At 47.3% G+C, this 12933-nt stretch overlaps 1 protein-coding gene across 6 annotated transcripts in view; it reads left to right on the top strand.

The window, feature by feature from the left end:
• Window positions 1-12933, top strand: part of RRBP1 (ribosome binding protein 1) — a 65257-nt gene that overhangs the window by 29121 nt on the left and 23203 nt on the right. For all 6 annotated transcript variants that reach the window (XM_016164889.2, XM_016164887.2, XM_036229695.1 and 3 more), the window contains 2 exons: window positions 8360-8508; window positions 9738-9860. In XM_016164889.2, coding sequence (XP_016020375.2) covers window positions 8360-8508; window positions 9738-9860 — 272 coding nt within the window. The remainder of the gene's footprint in view (window positions 1-8359; window positions 8509-9737; window positions 9861-12933) is intronic.

Below are 12933 nucleotides of genomic sequence, written 5' to 3'. Positions count from 1 at the left end.
AAGATGCACATTCTGGAAACTCCACCTTCAGATGAGCTCTAGAGCACTGGGCTTCCGTTGGAACTTGGTTTGCCCAGCCTAGCAGCTGAGCAAGGCCAGGCTGGGTGGGCGCCCTGGTCATGGCTCTCCTGTCTTGAATCATGGACTGGCTTTATGCCCAACTCCCTTTCCATCTGCAGAGTTAGGCCATTTACTTGGCCCAGAAGGCCATTGCGACAGGGCCCAGGAGAGCCCAGCCACCCTCCAGAAGACACTGGTGTTTACAACCACATGATGACCACATAGTCAGACATACACACAACCCATATGGAAGAAAGAGGCCATCTTTGGGGACAGGACTATGGGTAAATCTTAAAATTTTTTTTCACTCTTCTGCATTTTCCAGTTTTTCTTTAACATGTATTATTTTTTAAATAGAAAAGAAACAAAACAACATTATTTGTCTGAGTCAAATAAACAGGCCCTCATTGTACCAAGCGGAATTCCTGTTCTTTTGGGCACTGTGAAGCAGTCCAGTGCTGATCAGAGGTAACTTGAATGTCCTCTGAGCAGCAGAAAGAAGTCCTTGCTCCTTTAGATGGGCCAGGTTGAAGGAAGAAGATGGCTAATTTTTCTCAGGCCTGTCCCAGTCCTGGGCACCCAGTAAATGGTCAAAAGCTGAGCTAAGATGGAAAGTTTCAGGTGGGTCCTACATCTGTGAACCTGGCAGCATCCTGGGGGGTCCTGGCAGCTCCTTGTTATGTGAGGCCTTGCCAAGCTGCTTTTTTACCTCTGCCAGAACAGGTAGAAATGCAAATAGGATTGTGTTCTATAACCTAATGAATGGGGCAGGGGTCACCAGAGGTCAGAAGACATGGGAAAAATTTTTAGATCTACTGGGAAAATTTGACTCAAGGTGTCTAAACTTTAGCAGAGGTTTCATATTCAACTTTGTGACTTGATGATAACACCACTCCTTCCACCTTCCTAGTACATCCTTCTCACACTCTCACAATGTCCTTTGTGCTATGGGCTTGCTGTGTCTGAGTCCTGGTGCTGTAACGTAATGAGGACTGTTACACCATTGCTTTCCTCAACCAAATGTTTGGTTAGGTGTGTGGTTTATGAAGCTCTTCTTCATGTATTTATCCCCCTTACATTCTCTAAGGTGGATTTTTATTTTTAGCTATTTTTAAAAAGGGGAAACCAAAGCCCAGCTGTTTTGGGACTTCCCAGAAATTGCGAGGCCAGCAGATGGCAGGGCAAGGAGCAGAGCTTCCAGCTTGGGTCTCTTTTTGAGGCCCCCCACTTAGGGCTAAGGTACAGACAATTGTATGTTGAGAGTAAGTGCGATACTCTTTCTTTTGAACTTATCTCAGTTTTTCAGGGTTTGAAGCTCTGAAGAAATCTCTGTGGGGCTTTCGAGCTTTTATTTAACTTTCTGTGTAAGTTCTTCAAACCCAACTATTTTTTTTTTTTTAAGAACAAAAATATCCCCTAAGGAAGCAAGCCAACTATTAGTGTGGCACTGCCATGCCTTAAAGAAGCTACAGGTGATGTTCTTCCAGAACTCTCCATTCAGTCATCTTAAAACAGCAGTTCTGAGACTCCAGTTACTGCCCTGGCAGCTGTGGTTAGGAAGCTACAATTGTATGACCCTTGTCTTTTTTTGCAGTGCATTAGGTAAAATCTTGTCATTTTAGGCCTGCTCTCCTTGGACTAGCCTGACTGCTGAGGAAACCCAAGGAAGTATCTTGCCCAGAGGTCCTCCAGGGTTTGTCTTTATTTGAAAAATACTGTGATGTGGTATTTTTTTCAGATAGAAAAATGATATTTTTTTTTGAAATTTACCAGAAAAACAAAAACATCATGCGAAAAATAAAATCATGCAAGCTATAGCATTTTAACCCATTTGCCATTTGCCCCAAGAATACTCACCAGCGGTGCTTGCAGCTACAGCATTTACCCTGAGATAACTCATGGATTTACAGCCCTAACCTTACCCCCAAAGTTTGCCATGAAATATCTTGCTTTTATTATTACTTTTGTATCACTCTAGTATGTTGATAGTCTTTGGAAACAAATGACGTCATTCTATTTATAGCACTCTGTTTTTACTAGTGGTATTTCCATTTACAAAATATAGTAATTTTTCATTGCTGAAAATATCAAATCCTAGAAAACATAGGATTCCTATGTGTAATATTAAATGTGGGCAGCGAGCTGCACTTTTTTTTTCTCATGGGAAAAGGGTTAAAAAAAAATACCATTAGTCATTAATAAGAGCATAATCTCCCAGTTAGTTAACAGATTATTTTCCAACCAAAGGAAAAGGCCTGATTCAAAGGCCCCAAATAGGGTTGCTCTTGACATTATTTGTACTTCATTCCAGTGTGCTTGAACTGCCAGAAGTTAGTGTCCATGATGGTTAAGTCAAGTGAAGCTGCTCTTACAGGGTCTGCATCTGGTCCGGAGGGCAGACCAGCCTCTGAGCAGTGTTGGGCTCCATGGCTGAGCTGGTCTCAGAGTCTGCCATGTACCTGCTGCCCAGGGCCCACTTCTGTTGTGGTGCAGATGAGCAACAATGAGGATGACAGGGGATGCAGCTGCTGCCATTGACAAATTTGGTGGATCTTTCATCAAGGCCCTCATGAGGGCCGCTTTCTCATAAGCCCACAAGGATCCTTCATGGCTACTGTCCACAAGCACGCAGCTAGTGAGGAGGCCAGTAGTAATGCTGGCTTGAGTTCCTCATTTCTGGAGATGGGTGTGTCTGCCAGCTTCTCTGATTGGGGGCGATGCCCTCTGGACTTGGGGTCAGTAGGAGCTAGGAGCTTGTCTTCTGTCTCAATGAAATGATTGCTTGTATAGTGCTGGACTTTACTGAGGCACAGGGGAACACCTGGGGCCCTGGGGGCTTTGGAGTTTGGCTCACATGACTAGGGATGTCAGAACCTGGCACCCTGAGGTTGCGGTCTGGCTTTCTGTTGGCGGACCTATGCAGGGTCGCCTGACATATATGGAGGTGGTGCCTGTGCAAGGTGCAGAGGTGATAGTCATTCCACCTGCATCTGTGTATCTGAGGCCTTCAGACTGGTCTCGATATTTCCTGAGAAAATGAGTGTCTTTGCCATTAGTGTTCTCCCGCAGCCCCCAAGGCTACACCCCATGGCATGTTCCACTGTCAGAGTCCCTGGGTTGACACCTGGGCCTCTGTCCCACCAGCTCAGCTGCCTAAATAATCTCAGGCCTGGCCCCTGGCCCTGGACTCTTTCCTGATTTACCTGCGTCCAGCCTCATCCCCCTGGGTGTCTTGAAATAATATTGCCCATATGCAAACATTGCTCCATTCTAGGCCTTGTCCTTTTCCTATGGAATAAAATTTGGAATCCTGGGACCTGCGAAAACTTGGATCTACTTTGGTTTCACTTCCTTTGCTCTGACTAGCGAGGCATCTTGCAACTCTCTGGTGCCTGTCCTGTGCCTGACTATTCTTCTTGAAGCCCAAGCTCTTGCCTTCTTTTTTACCCAGTAGTGTTTGGCTCAAGCATCCCTTATTTAAAAGCCTTCCTGGTGTTGCTGCCATAGTTGCTTCCACAGTGAAGTGCACAGTCCTCAGGTTCCCTTTGGGTGGCTCTCCTGCTTGATTGCTCCATGTCCTGAGGCTTCTCTACCTGTGTTAGCTGGCACTTCTGCCTATAACTTACCTTTCCAGGCCCAGCCTTTTGCAGACTGCCAGGTACACAGTAGGTCCATGCTTTGTGTCTGGGGATCCTCTTGACCTGCCTGTCCTGGGAGGGGCTGCCAGGTGTCTGGAACAAGAGCTGGAGTTGAGCTGGAGCCTTTTGATGGCTCATCGAAGGACTGTGGTGATAATCCCCTCCCATTGATTTGGGCTGTCCAGCCCAGGAGGCAGTTCCTGGAGTGTACTGTACTGATACTGACCGATACCGACATCCTTCCTGTTGGTTGAGTAAGCTGGGTATGAGCAGGGCAGAAATGTTCCTTCTAGGAACTCACTGCTAGAGGGGCTAATGCTGAAACAGTGCTAGGCTCTGGAGCCCAATGAATTCCCCTATGGTTGGGACCTGGCCTTGGGGATCTTGGTAATTATGCCGCTGGATAGAAAATTCTCCCGGAAGGACTGCAGTTGACAGAGAGAAAGAGACTCCTAAGTGCCCTTTTTTTGCAAGACAAGTTTAATTTTAGGTGATTAAGCCTCCCAGTGTGGTTGCAAAAGGGAGTGTAGTGGAATTTGAGATGTAATGCACATTATCTGGGAGCTGCTTCTTGGCCGAGAGCCCAGGGAGGCAGAGGGTTCCTTATTTGTCTGTACATGCTACCCCTTTAACCTTATTAGTGAGTATGGTGGTATGAGGCAGGAGTCAGAGGGTCCACAGGCTGTGATGCTCTGTCCATTCCATTGGTTGGCATAGGAGAAAGGGCAGAGTTGCTTCAGCCACCCCAAGCTCCTCTCTGGATGTGCTGTCTGGGGAGGGGTCAGGGTCTGTGATTCTCTTGTGACTGGGGCTTGAAAGTGGCCTTGTGGATGGATTCTGCAATGCTTTACCCTGTGCCAGGCATTGTTAAAGCACATTGCAGCAAGATTGTGAGAGAAGAACGATTATTACTCTTATTTCACAGATGAGGAAACAGAGGTAAAGGGAGGTAAAGCCACTTGCCCAATGACAAGCAGGTGGGAAGAAGCTGAGCTGGGATTCAAGCCCAGGCCACCAGGGCCCTGTTCTGACCATGGCACCCCGTTGCCCAAGGGCAGAGGTGATCTGTAGGCTGGACCTAGCCCATGAATGTGTGTGTGCAGCCCACGGTGGTTTTATTTATGTTTTATATTGAGTTAGCTGTCCATGCTAAAAGTCAGGAGATGGCACATAAAAGTCTCATGTCTGGCTCTCCTCAACAAGTCTGCAGCTCTGGGGTTTCTGGGCCAAACCCCATGGAGGCCGTCCCCTAGATGTGAAGGAGCATGCCCAAGACCTCCCACCCCCCAACCCCATTCAAGAGAGGCTTCCCCTGAGCCCAGGCCTGGTCCTAAGAGGTGTTGTTTACCCTGTGCCCTGCCAGATGGGTCTGGATTACTCCAGAGCAGTGGGACACTGGCCCTGCCTTTCTGCTCTTCACTCTCCTTTTGCCTCATTTCTCCCCCAGGCCTCCTTGCCCTGTTGCTGGTATTTCAGAGTCACCAAGGTGGACAAAGCATTGGCTTCAGGAGGAGGCCCTCAGTGAGCTGATCTTACTAGATTTTACTGCGTTACGGTCTTTAGGAATTCTGTGGTTTAACAGATTAAATGTTGAGTCTTTGACAAATTTATTTTAGTGCCTTAAGATTTCACAATACCAAGGATTATTTCTAGTCTTCCCAGTATTTTTGCTGGAGACCTGTGTAACTTGTGGGCATGTATTAGCTCCTGTGAGAATGCTGTTTGTTGACGGAGTCAGTGTGCCTGTCTCTCAGGAACTGGCACCTCATGAAGGTGTGCTTAGTGGCGAGAAGATCTTGAAACTCAGAAGTAAATGTGACCCTCACAGAAGTCCTGAAGTTCTGGTTCCTTTTCTTTTTCAGTTTTTCTTCCCTTATTTGGGGAGAATAGAGACAGCATCATTCTTACCTAAAAGACTTAATGAAAAAATATAAAGTTATGGCTGTCTAAAAATAATGTAAAAGATAGCTATTTGTATGAGGATGGAGGCCATGGAAGTTTCTGTGAGGGAGTGGGTGAGGGAGAATTTTTGCTGTACATAGCTTTGGATTGTTCCACTTGTTACAGATTTTTATTACTTTGTTCATTAATATATCTAATAAAAGTTACATTATAAAGTTTTATTAGAGGTGTATTAGAATGACACTCTAACCAAAGACTTGCAGAAATGTTTTTTGGACACGATATCTTGGGGCTCCATCTTTCCTAACTCTCTAAGAGGGAATGCATATTTGTTGAGACTACTGGGTGATGCCTGTGAAGGAAATGACATTTCACAGTGAAGTGTAGTTGCATTACCCAGATGCCCCTCCCCTGTTCCTCTTCTGGCATTGCAGTAGGGGCCATGGGGTCCTAGAAAGATGGTTTTCAAGGAGAGCCTTCAAGAGAGGCCTGAGTCCCTGGTGACTATGAGGCTCTGCGGTGACGTGAGCTCCCACGACTTCAGCAGGGAGTGAGGGAATGCTTTGGGGGTCCCCAAGGCTGGAAAAGAGCAGACTGTCCTGTCCAGTAAAAATGTAGTATGAACCACTTAAGTGTACCGTGTATGGAATTTAAACCTTCCTAGTACCCGTATTTAAAAAAGCAAACAAGGAGCAAATGCAGTTAATTTTAGTAATATATTTTATTTAACCCAATTTACCCAAAATACTATCATTTCAACATACAATCAATATGAAAAATTTTGACAGTTATTTTACATTTTTTTTATATGAAGTCTTTGAAATCTGGGGTTGTACTCTCACTTGTAGCATACCTCCATTCACACTAGCCACATTTCAAGTCCCTAGTAGCCCCACATGGCTGGTGGCCAGTGTACCAGACAGTGCAGGTATAGACCTTTTTGAGTCAGGACAAAAAAATGTCTGTGCAGTGATCACCTTCAGAGAGTCTGTCCTGGCCTTTCTTATTTCAGCAGTGTCTTTGAAATGAATAGGCCTCCCTTTTCTGGAAGACAGGCCGAGGGAGGAAAGCAGGAAGCCTGTATACCAAAATGCTATAGTGGGGTTTTCTCCAGTAGTGAACTAGAGAATGGTTTTAGAGAATGGTTTATATTTTCGTTTGGCTTAACTGTACTCAGAATTTTTTCTAGTGTCTCTAAGTTTACCATTAAAATTATATAGGGGGAATGCTCCCTCCTCCCCACCCCATACTCATTTTTGTGACACCCTGTGAGCTTAGGCCTTCAGTGTTAACATGGTTATTTTCAATTTCAAGCTTCACCGAGGTAAGAAGTTCTAAAATAAAGGTACTCATAGCAACCCAAGTCTGACATTCCCCTTATTAAGGTATCATGCTAAGTGTTTTGACTTGCGATGAAAATATTGTGACTAGTGTGGGAAAATAATGTGACAAGCCATAGAATTTAGGGTTGCTATGGAAACCTTCCCCATTTATTGTCCTCAGTGAAGTGAGCTTAGCTGGAGGGTCTGCTGCAGGCTGGCCTGCTTTCTTGATTACAGCTCATTTTTGGCCCTGTCATTCAGCTGTGGGGCAGATTTGAGTCTCAATCTAAGGAATTCCCCAGGCATTTCAGGCAGGGCTCCTGCTAGATGGGGCATCTCCGTTCACTCTTTCTTGCCTTGAGAGCCTGTGATGGGAGCAAAAGTTTGTTGTTGTTGTTGTTGTTGTTATTGTTGTTGTTGTTGTTGTTGTTGTTGTTGTTATTGGTGGTGGTGGAGGGGGATGATATCAGGAGTGTTTCAGAAGTGACATTTGGTTGTTGGAAAATGGCCCTGTCCTCCAGAGGTCATGAATGGACTGAGGAGTGGGAAGGCCTGTTCTGGAAGAACCCAGCCCAAATTTCCTTCTAACACTTGCCTAAACTTCACTCAGGGAGAGATAGAAATACTATTTGAATCTGTATGTGTAGGAAGCAGCCTTCTATTTCGTGGAGCCACAGAGGCAGACCTGGAAACACTTTAGCTTTCTGTGTTTCTCCCATGACCATGGGGTGCGGCTGTGACCATCTATGTTTGTGGGGAATGGCAGGCTTGCTGGTCAGTCAGGACCTGCAGAGCCATAGAGCTTAGTCACAGCATGGGGGTCAAATTGCTAGAAAAAGAAGGAAGGAAAACACCTTTGGGAAAAATATGCCTTCCTTAATTCTGTTCATTTTGATGATAAAAAGGGGAGATATCTCCCTGTCCTCAGGAAAACTCTACCTTTCTTTGCTTAGGGAGCTTCCTCATGGCTGTCTTTGAGCAGTCAGGAGGATTGTGCAGGCCCCGCAGTTTAGTCTGTACAGGCTGTCCCAAACTGACCATGGTTCCACCTATAGTCTTTCTACTTTATGACAAGGCAAAAGTGATACAAATAATAAATTACATGGAATACTCAATACTTTTTTGTAAAATAGGTTTTGTATTTAATGACTTTGCCAAACTGTAGGTTAATGTAAGTGTTCTAAGCAACGTTTAAAGTAGGTAAGGCTAAGCTATGATGTTCAGTAGGTTAGGTGTATTAAATGCATTTTCGACTTAACAGTATTTTCAACTTACGATGAATTTGTTGGGATGCAAACTCAATGTAAGTCGAGGAGCATACGCTAGACAGCTGGACAGAGTCCTGCGCCCTGACTGCCCCCTGCTGTTTCAGGGTGTGCTGAGCTTGGTTGTTGGTGTCTGAGTGTAAGTCCCTGCTCCTACCTTCTCTCTGCACAGGGCCCACGGACTCAGACAGCCCTCTCTACCTCCCTTACAAGACACTGGTCTCCACGGTCGGAAGCATGGTGTTTAGTGAGGGTGAGGCCCAGCGGCTCATTGAGATCCTGTCTGAGAAGGCTGGTATCATTCAGGACACCTGGCATAAGGTGGGTGCCCTTCCTGGCCACGTTCATTGGCTACTACAGCTGGCCCCAAGTGGTCTTGCCCTTCCCTTCCCTCTCAGGGGCTGGTAAGTTTTAGTGGTTATCTGGTCCTGGGGTCCCAGCCTCCCCTGGGCGATGCCTGTCACACTGGCTACACCCAGCTTACCAAGCTGCAGAGTGTTCATGCAACAGCCTCCGCTTACCTTTCTCAGCAGAACCCTCTGTCCTTTCCCTAGCAGAGGTTGCATGAATCACCCTGCAAATGCTTTGGCTTCTGCCACAGCCCATTCCTGTCTGGGCTACTGAATCACGAAGGATGTTAAGCACCAGGGCAGAGCTGTTGTTGGAACGTAGGAGCTGGGGCCTAACTGTTTTGTGCAAGAAGGAGGGTGTGTAGGGACACACTGTAAGTAACGAAACCCTGTGATGGGCCCAGAAACGGTTCTCTCCAACTTCCCTCTTGCTTTCAGGGGCCAGTACAGGGGCTGGCACCCACCCTCTGGTACTTTGGTGAATGAGCTGCATGAAGGAAGTGCTGCATAGCATATGTTTGTTTATTCCTTAATCAGAATTGAATTGTAGGTAGTTTTGCTGGAGAATTTTGTGGCAACTTAGTGGTTAGAGATATTGAGGGGTATTATGAGAGCCACTCCAATGTGACTGCCCTTACTGGCCCATGCAGTCACAGGGAGCTCACTGAGGATGGCGGGTGGAGGGAGGACTCTTGGGTGTGAGTGGCTGGAGGAGGTCAAGATGACCATTCCTCTTCAAGGAGAGAGCCCCAGACTCAGCTCAGGAACCTGTCCCCAGTGTTGCCCTTCCCACAACCTTCATGCTTCAGCCAGAGCCTATAGGCTATATACACAGTGTCTAAGGGGTAGGCACTGAGCCAGAAACAATGGAAAACTGCCCCTCAATGGGTCAGGAATAGGCCCTGACCACCATTGACCTGAGTTAAATGGGAAACACCATGCTCCTAACAATTATCCCAGGGAGCCAGCACTTTTGCCAAACAGTTCCTATGTCCATAGGCCCTAGAGGCCTTATAGACGGGGTAGCTGAGGCAGGGGTGCCTTCTCTCCGAAGTATATGGAGTCAGGATTGAACCTGCTTGTCTTAAAGCACCTGCTCCCACTTCATGAGGCAACCATTCTTGTTGTGGATCTGATTGCTGGATTGGGGGACAAACCAAGTATCTTTCTCTGTTAACATGGCTCTGTGGGCATTTCTAGGCCACTCAGAAGGGCGACCCCGTGGCAATTCTGAAACGCCAGCTGGAAGAAAAGGAAAAGCTACTGGCCACAGAGCAGGAAGATGCAGCTGTTGCTAAGAGCAAACTGAGGGAGCTCAATAAGGTATGAGAGTACATGCCCTGTCTCGAGAAGCTTTGGGCTGTGGCCAACGCTGCTCCTGGAACTTGGGGTCGGCCTCCCTACCATGACGCCTTGCTTAGGCCTGCCTAGTGTAACTGTCCCTCACCAATGCACGCTGTAACTGTGACGCCTGTGGCCAGTCTGTGCAGCCCTTCTTGAGCTCTGTGGGGTGTTGGCTCCCTTCTTAGGACGAAGAATGCATGGATATTAAGTAGGGGTTAAGACCATCAGGATATGATGGAGATGGACCACAACTTCACTGGTCAGTGCCACAGTGATGGGCCATCGTTTTAGGGTATACACCATGAAAGGAGGGTAGGCAGAGCTGATCCCTGACTGTTTGCTTGAGAATTGGAGCAAAAATTCACGGGGAGGGAAGTGTAAGGGCTGCTTTTCTTCTTTTCTGATGTCTGTGGAGTGATCCTTCAGGAAAAGCCTGGTTCCTTGTGTCAGCTGATGGCTTCTAGTGTAACATTTATACTCATTGAACCACAGTTGGATAAGTCAGAACACATGCACAAGGAGCTGCTCTCCCCCTGCCAGAACTCTCTTTACCTTTTCTTGCCTCTCCTGAGGAGAAACTCCGTGGATTGGGTTTTCCCAGCAAAATACTGAGCATTGTTCTTACCCTCTCCCTGCTTACCTGCTTCTTCCATTGGTGCAGCAGGTACAGGCGGATGGCCTGGGCCTTGGATTGCCCCACACTGCCTGGGCTGCAGCCCTTCCTCTGGGTACCTCCATCTGCTCATTTGAGAAGAAATGAAGCAGCCTGAGTTTCTGCCCTGAGTTAGAGGGATGCAGCTCCAAACCAAATGGGAAAGTTTGTCTGCCAAAGCAGACGAGCTTTTGGCTAGTTACTCTTGGTTAATGCTCTGTGCAGAAGAAAAGAAAAAGGCAGGTCTCTGTTGCCTTCCCTAGAGCTTCTGCTGGGGGTGGGGACGGGGGGACTCATCATGTCTCTCAAGACTGTCCATACATGGCTTTACGTGAGCTCATTTTGGATTGCTGGTTAAATGCAGGGTAGCTGGAGTCACTCACCCTGCTTCTGAGAGGTGATTGCACACGTCTCTTCCTGTCTCGGCTAATAGTGTGCCATAGGCCAGGAGCACTTACACCACGGAAGTGGACTGACACTGCCAATCAGAGCCCTCCCCCACCATGAGTCAGCCAACCAGCATAGCACTGGTTAAGAATTTGTGGTCTTGGGGTGCCATTCTTCCATACTCTCTTTCTGGACAAATAGAAATGCCTGTGAAAATTTGTTGACCCCCAGAATCTCCCATCAGAGGAAATAGGAGTGAATGTTCCACAGCTGACTGGCCATGTGGTTGCCTGGCTAGTTCCTTGTGCCTGCCCCCTTGAATTTAGGTTGGGCTCAGGTGTGATTGTTGAGTAGGTACAACCTGATAGTGATGCTGGCCTGTCTCTTCCCCACTGCTGGAGTCTCTGGCCACCATGGGCAGGGCAGCAGGTATAAGAGGGGAGTACATCCTGTAGAAAGAGGCCCCTTAGACATTGCCTCTTGTCCTAGACACTTATTACTCTTCCTCGGTGGTGCCCACTGTACAAGATTTCCAAAACCACAACGGCAGCTAATCCACCGGCACCCTCCCAGGTCTAGATACATTTCCAACCCTCCCCTAGTAGAATATCTGGTAGCTTCTAGCTGCAGAAGTCTGTGACATATGCAGGGTTGCGGCCTTTGGTTCTTATTACTCATCTTACCCTCCAGGGCCCTCCCTCTCCTGACCACATCCTCCTCCCTGCAGCCCAAGGAGGGCTCTCAAATGCTACTGTTGTCCTGCAAAGCCCTCTTCCAGTCTGCCAGTGGCTCCTAATCTTTACACCCAAGTCTGCACCCTGAGCACCACCTATGGTCTTCCACCCCAATCTGTTCCCTGATGTGCTACACCTTCATTGCCTCCTCTGGGCCTTTCTTGCTCTTCTGTTAGCTTCAAATGCCTTTTGCTGCTGAGCTAACTGGACATTTTTCCCTATTCTCGAAGACTCAATTTGTTCTCTCTCTCTGGGGAAGCCTTCTGGAGTCCCCATTTTCTTGTCCTAGCACAAAAGTCATCATTGCAGTTATGCACCATCATATTTGTTGCCAATTACTCAGGCAACCTTGCTCGACCAGCCTAGCAGGCCACCTGTCAGCAAGTGGTTGCTGAAGCCCAGGACCAGCACACGCACAGCTAAGAGGATGCCTCTGATGATTTAAGCATTGCCATCTTTCCTCCCTGTGCTTCTGGAACCCATGGACATCGAGTCCCTGCATTTCTCTGTTGAGAGTTTTGAGCAGAGCTGATGATATATTGACTTTACTCTTGTTATGTTTCCTAGCACAGCACCATTGAGGAAAGTCATATGACAAACTAAATTGTTGAGAATGTGGAAGTTCCTCTTAACTTAATTCCCCCCAGGAGCTGGTAAGAGGGCTAGGCTCTTGTTCCCTCCACATGCTTTTTTTTTTTTTTTTTTTTCCCTAATAGAGAAGTTTTTATAGTTGCAAAAGAGTGTTTTGGTGAATTCTTTTTCTCATGGTCTGTGTCTGAAGGAATGATCCAGAGAATGTGTGAATGGTTTTCTGTTTTGGATTCATGTCTCACAATTGGTGAAGTCCCAGCAGAATTGGGCTCAAGAACCATTATAGATACCAGCTACAGCAAGCTTGCACACCCTCAGGACCTCTGTCCCACCTTTCTGAGAGTCTTCATGGCCCGGTGCGTGGGTTTGAGGACCCATACATGGCTCTGGTGCAGCCCTTCTAGGAAACCATTTTTCTAGCTGTTGTGTTCTCAGGCACCAGGTACCCTGTCAAGGGGCCTCCGTCTCGAGGCAAAGCTCTGGACTATACTCCACACACACTGTGCTTGCTCAGCCTGAGAGATTGGGCTCTGACTTCAGTGCAGTCAGGCACCCTCAGGATGGGTGGAGTGGGAGCTATTCCTGGTGGCAGGCCGTTTTGGTGGGACTTGCCTCCTCCTGTCCATGCCTCAGCAGGCTTTAGATGCTTTCGCCAAGTAGAACCCATTCTCGGTCTATAGAGCAGGGT

This window comes from Rousettus aegyptiacus, unplaced genomic scaffold (assembly GCF_014176215.1).
Source record: "Rousettus aegyptiacus isolate mRouAeg1 unplaced genomic scaffold, mRouAeg1.p scaffold_m13_p_12, whole genome shotgun sequence".
NCBI classification, from domain to species: domain Eukaryota; kingdom Metazoa; phylum Chordata; class Mammalia; order Chiroptera; family Pteropodidae; genus Rousettus; species Rousettus aegyptiacus.
The sequence above is the reverse complement of the archived record's forward strand: the minus strand, read 5'-3'. Positions and strand labels throughout refer to the sequence as shown.